This window comes from Callorhinus ursinus, unplaced genomic scaffold, assembly GCF_003265705.2.
Source record: "Callorhinus ursinus isolate GAN/ISIS: 27379988/994484 unplaced genomic scaffold, GSC_fseal_2.0 scaffold8, whole genome shotgun sequence".
In the NCBI taxonomy this organism is placed as follows: Eukaryota; Metazoa; Chordata; class Mammalia; order Carnivora; family Otariidae; genus Callorhinus; species Callorhinus ursinus.
In genome coordinates, this window is record NW_027397070.1 from 64,234,980 (window position 1) to 64,240,979 (window position 6,000).

Genomic DNA, 6,000 nt, shown 5'->3' on the forward strand with positions numbered 1-6,000 from the left:
CTAAGGGCCGGAGAACCAGCCTGTTGGTCTGCCCTTCCCACGGCCAGGTATCCGGCAGAGATGGCATCGGATGGACAGGGCGCGGCAGGCAGGGAGCCAGGGACCACATCTCCAGCTGAAGGATGACCGGAGGGAGTCCCGTTACGTGACGGGCACTCGTCCTTCTCGTCACAAGAAAAGCTTGTGTTAACAAGATGTGTTTCAAATACTTACGTTGCTATCTTCCAAAAACTTAAGTGCTTTCGCTATGTTGTTCAACCGGAAAATACGATGGGATGAGGATTTGTACTCGTGCAACTGTAACACAGAACAGAGCAAACAAGAAGTGAATCCAACACAGGCGCTCCAGGCGCAGGGGTGCTGTGGGGTGGGCCTTTGTCTTTACCTCTTTCTCATTAATCCCAAGAGAAAGTTAGGGGCTCGCAGCTGAAACCCACTCCGTATTTATGGTCCTTGGGACTTAACTCACTTGAGTTGGTGAATCGGGGGACCCAGACAGGTTAAACAGGGGACAGATTTGTCAAACTGTTCTCTCTGACCCGGCTCCTGGGTTTGATATTCCTTCCCCTCCTGAGACCTCCAGGGACGCGTTCTCCTCGCCACGCTGACGGTTTTGACAGGCAGGGAGCATCAGCTGGGGCATCCCCGCAGCTGCTAAATCATCCGGCAAGTCCCTCCTGCCAAGAGCAGATGTTTCTGTTTTCTGCCAGGATCTTTGTGGACAGCTGCCCCAGGTGGAGAGAGAAGCAGACAGACAGACAGACAGGCAGGGAGAGAGAGACTGAGACAGAGAGAGAGATGGAGACACAGAGAGAGAAAAGAGAAAGATGGAGAGAGAGAGAGAGAGAGACAAGAGACAGAGAGAGAGAGAGAGAGATGGAGACAGCCAGAGAGCGAGAGAGAGAGACGTTTTTTACCACAGTGCGTCCGCCATTTGTGAGAATTCGTTATGAGACTCTGCCCAGCCCCCCTGGAGCAGTGAACAGGAATCTCCCGTTTTGCTTTTGGGAGATGAAGATGGGGACGGTTAAGGGGTGTGACGAGATTCCAGCTACATTAGATCTGAAAGCAGGATGGGCTCTTGACTTTAAACCTAAAATTAAAAATAGATCTCGAGAGGTCCACAATGGCCGAGCTATGGGCTGGCGGAGCTGTGACCCACGGCAGCACCTTCGCCTGAGCCGCAATGCGGCATGGAGGCCACATCAAACACTAGACTCTAGAGTGTGGTTTCTCAACATCACCACCACTGGCATTTTGGCCAGGTCACTGTGCCCCCTCAGTGGACATCTGGCAACGTCAAGTGACATTTTTGGCTGTCAAACCTGGGGGTGCTACTGGCATCCAGTGGGTAGAGACCAAGGCTGCTGTTACATATCCTGCAATGCCCAGGACAGTCCCCACGACAAAGAACTATTGGACCCAAAATGTCAGCAGTGTTGGGGTGGAGAAGCCCTGCTCTGGGAAGGGGAGAGAGACGACCAACCTGCGCACAGCAGACACACACAACATGGAGACGTAGGGGGAGATCCAAAGTAGAATGAGCCTCCGGCTCAGCTAGTGCAGCTCAATGTGGTCATCCCTTATACGTGGTTTCACTTTCTGTGACTGCAGTCAACTGTGGTCCAGAAGCAGACGACCCTCCTTCTGACATGTGGTCAGAGGGTCCCAGTGGCCTCATGCTACATCACGTGCCAACATCACTCCCCTCACTTCCTCTCACCATGTGGACTTGATATCATGTCACATCGTCACAAGAAGAGGGGTGAGGCCAGGACAGTAAGGCGTTTTGAGAGAGGGAGAGTCCACATTTACATAATTGTTTTTAATTTAATTTTTTCACATTCACAAAATTTTTATGACCATATACAGTAATATAATCGTTCTATTTTATTATTAGTTATCCTTGTTAATCTCTTACTGCACCTAATTTCTAAATTAAACTTCATCACGGGGACGTGTGTATAGAAAAAAAACACAGCATAGACACAGTTCAGTACTGTCCGCAGTTTCAGGCATCTGCTGGGGGTCTTGGCACGTACCCTCTGCAGATAAGGGGGAATGACGAGACTAATGAAAAGGTTCTAGAAGCCAGCAGTGGTAGTTTTAGCCTCAGGTGGATAATGGAATCTGGTTGGCAAGCTGCCTTTCTCCTCAATCTTCCTGATTCTTGGCTATCGTTCTAGTTGATACAACGGCTGGAGCGCTAAAGTTTAATGATCTAGTTTCAATCTTTAACAGACTCCCGGAAAACACGGAGCATGCAGTTATTTACTTACTAAAGTATATTTACTTTAAAAAAAAAAAAGGATACTGCTTAGTTATACATGATTATGTCACTCTTGGTCCCTGAGAAAGGAATGTCACCCTTCTAAGTTTCTCGTCACAAGATCACGCGTGGCCCGATATGGGTACATACGTGTAGGTGTGTCCTGAAAAGAAACCAGCAGTGGTTTCCTTTGCATCTTATGTCTCCCTGCCCCTTCCGTGACATACGTACCAGATTTCGCCCAGACAGGACTTCTAACAAAGCCATTAGGATTTTGCCATCTTGTATATCAATGAATAAATCTTTAACTTCTAGAGGTGGGTTGCACTGTGGAAGAAGGGGAAGAAAGAAGCTGATTAGTGGCCTGTGTAGTCCACCAAACTGTGCCCGAGCTGCAGGTCTCCCCCAGGAGGAGACTTGCATACATCCAGATCTGTCTACAGGCAGCCCCTGGCAGGGGCGGCGGGGGGGGGGGGAACGCCCAGGCAGAAAGTGTGCTGATGAGCCATGGAGGAGACTCGGCACCAAAGGGCCAATCACACTCCAGGGTCCTGGAGATCCCTGGGACCCTGAGATCTGAGACCCCCCCCAAATTACATTACATCCACACTTCTCCCTAAGGGGAGAAAGAAAAGGCACGTCTCAATTACAGCCCTCCACAGAATAAAATGATTCCAGCAGGACTCCCAGGAAATTACCTAGTATAAGCCCTTCCTTTAGATTTGGGGAAACTGAGGCTCAAAGAGGCTAGGCGACAAACCCAGTGTTTGGTCAGATCAGCTCTTTCGTACCATCAGTCCTGTTTCTTCATCAGGACACACTGGCAGCCCACAGGCGCTGTCCAGACCCACGCCACGATGGCATGACCCTGGGTCAGTGACCCTCTGGGCCTCAGTGCTGATGTCAGCAGGGATTCCCTGCCTCCCACACTGCTCCATCTCCATATGTGACCGACCTGACATGCCAGCTGGCACTTCATCACTATTCAGTCCAACTCTGGAGGGACCCTTGGCAGAGGGAGCCAGGAAGGTGGCCAGTGTGTGACTCAGTTGTGGCAAGGAGGGGCTGGATGGACAGACTGCTGGCCGAGGGGGAGAATCCCCTCCCCCCACCGAGTTTGTAGGCCCGTTAGGGACTCAAAGGTTGGGAGGCCGATTTATCTATAGATGTTCTATTGTATATTTATATGTTGAGCTACAAAAGTAATCCATGCTCATTATTACAAATCAAGCTAATTTAAATTGTATAAAAAAGTTAATCAGCATTCTGAACGCCACTCCCTCGGTTCCTCCACAAAAGCCAGACTTCTGGATAACCAACGTTATCTCAAGATGCACCTTTTACCTGTTCCACTAAGAATCAAGGGAGTTAGAACTACCCGAGTTCAAATCCAGGCTCTACCCTCAACAGGAACTAGGCCTTGGGCATTTTCCTTAACCTCCCTGGGCCCGAGTGTCCTGGTCTGCAAGGTCTCAGAACATAGGGGCTAAAATGAGATGAGATCGTTCAGGGAAAGCGCCTGGTACTGCACCTGACTTCCCAGATCAGTGCATCAGTAAACCAGCCCATGAAGTGACTTCTTTCCTGCAGAGTCTTCGGGTACTCTCTGTAGGAAGGCATTTCAGCCAGGGGGTGTATGTCCCATGGCCGTGAGTGGTAAAAAGATGTTCTTCGCCGGTACCTCTGCACAGGGAACGGCCCTGAGTCACTCCCTCTCCTCCCCTTACTGGCTTCTCTTTCTGGGTTTCCTGGGTCAGCTCCAGTGTACCTCAGCACCTGCCTCTCCCTGGGGGAAGAGGCAACTTGGCTCCCATGATCTGGACCGTGAAGGAGGCCTGGGTGGGAAAAGCTGGAGGCTGCCCAGGGTTTCTTCTGTGGGCCTGGATGCAGAGAGATTGACTGTCTAGGTGACCTGTGTCCACCAGGAGTCTGGCTGGACGTGTGGCCTGGAGCTCCCGGGGCTGCCTGGAACCTGTCAGCCAGATGCTCCAGCACATGGATCTCCAGACTGTGTTTCCTGGAATCCTAGACCGGAGCAGAGCAGCTTCAGGGTCCTATGGGGACCCAGGGGTGCTGAGAAGGAGTCTGATCCCCCACAACCCCCTTTGATCAGAGAGGCTCAGCTCTTACTGGCCTTTCTTTCGGGTTTGAGGTAACACTTTGCTGAAGAAAGGTCGCTGTTGACCAAACCAGCTTGATAATAGCTCCTTCAATGCGGGATGATTAGAACTTACTGTGCAGAATCTTAGGGAATGGGCTCCAGACATGTGCACTTGTAATACGCCCTCACCCCAGCACGAATTCTCAGTTTACCTTTTGGTAGTGGGGCTTTTGGCTATTGGAACAGGTGGGCTCTACTTCTGGGTACAATGAATGGGGTGTTCACATAGGAGACAGGATTGGGGGCAAGTGAGGGTGGCAGATGTAAACCAGCCAGAGACTCAGGGGTCCGAGGAGAGTCTCGGAAACACGGAGGAGCTGTGGTCGGGGCACCCTTTCCCTCGGGGAAGGCCTCCTTCCCGTGAAAGCTTTGGAGGGTCCGTGTGTTCTTTTTTTATGAAGGAAGGTGGCATTTCCTTACCCCTTATACGAGACCCCTGACCCCGTTAGTCCAAATACAGGCCAATTCCTCCCACAGGTGCACAGAAAAGGGATCTGCTTCTAGGGCAACAGCGCCTTTGAACCAAAAGGCAAATTATTTTCTTTGCAAACCCCCACAGCTCCCTGGGCACATTCCACTCGGAACATGACGGCATCAGGTTACCAAGCCTCTCACGGAGATGTTATTCCTGCTAACTTGAGGCAGAAAAACGTGACGCCTGAACAAAACACCCCCTGATAGATGGACTAACAAAATTCCCAGGTACCAGCCCCGGCCGTGGCCAAGCCTTGCTTGGGCGTTGAACCCGGAGAGTAATTTCCACCGACAGTGTCTGGAAGAGCCTCAGGAGCAGCAAATGGGGCCTTGGCCAGAGTCCACGCGGCGGGACGGCAGCGGGAGACATTGAACCTGCTCCAGCGAAAACACGGCCCGGGCCCCAAATGTTCCACGGGCTTCATGGGATTGGTATGGCCGAGTAAACAGCACCCCCAGGGCTTTCTTCATGATCTAACTCTTTTGGTAAATGAAGGAATTTTTCCAGAAGCCCGAGACTCCGTAAATATCTCTGACAGCCTTCAAATTGTAGTTAAGCCCAAGTCCCTGAGTGGTTCCTGGGTTTCCTTGACATGAAAGCTTGGTCTTGAAAGTCTCCAGGTTGGAAACATGGCTGTTAATTTCACCCTGTTTATTAGGCATCGGTTTCAGGTGCTATCTGATTTATTCTCAGAGCGGGGCGACCCACCTGCCCCAAAGAAGGGACAGGGGCCTTGGCCAAGGAGGCCATCCCTGATCCCACAGGCGCAAACGGGGGCTCCCTGAGGCTGGTGAGTGAGTGCATGGCTATTTGCTACATTACCCTCTGTCCTTTTCTGTATTTATTTTTCGAAAGAAAGAGAAAGGAAAGGAAAGGAAAGGAAGGAAGGAAGGAAGGAAGGAAGGAAGGAAGGAAGGAAGGAAGGAAGGAAGGAAGGAAGGAAGGAAGGAAGGAAGAAAGGAAGAAAGAAAGAAAGAGAAAGAAAAGAAAGAAAGAAAGAAAGAAAGAAAGAAAGAAAGAAAGAAAGAAAGAAAGGAAGGAAGGAAGGAAGGAAGGAAGAAAGAAAAGAAAAGAAAAAGAAAGAGAAAGAAAGAA

The 6,000-nt window shown here is 50.6% G+C and overlaps 1 protein-coding gene across 1 annotated transcript in view; it reads right to left on the reverse strand.

The window, feature by feature from the left end:
* Positions 1-6,000, reverse strand: part of CLMN (calmin) — a 48,750-nt gene that overhangs the window by 26,229 nt on the left and 16,521 nt on the right. The window contains exons 4-5 of the mRNA XM_025869180.1: positions 2,501-2,596; positions 214-297 (exon numbers count right to left, since the gene is read on the reverse strand). Coding sequence (XP_025724965.1) covers positions 214-297; positions 2,501-2,596 — 180 coding nt within the window. The remainder of the gene's footprint in view (positions 1-213; positions 298-2,500; positions 2,597-6,000) is intronic.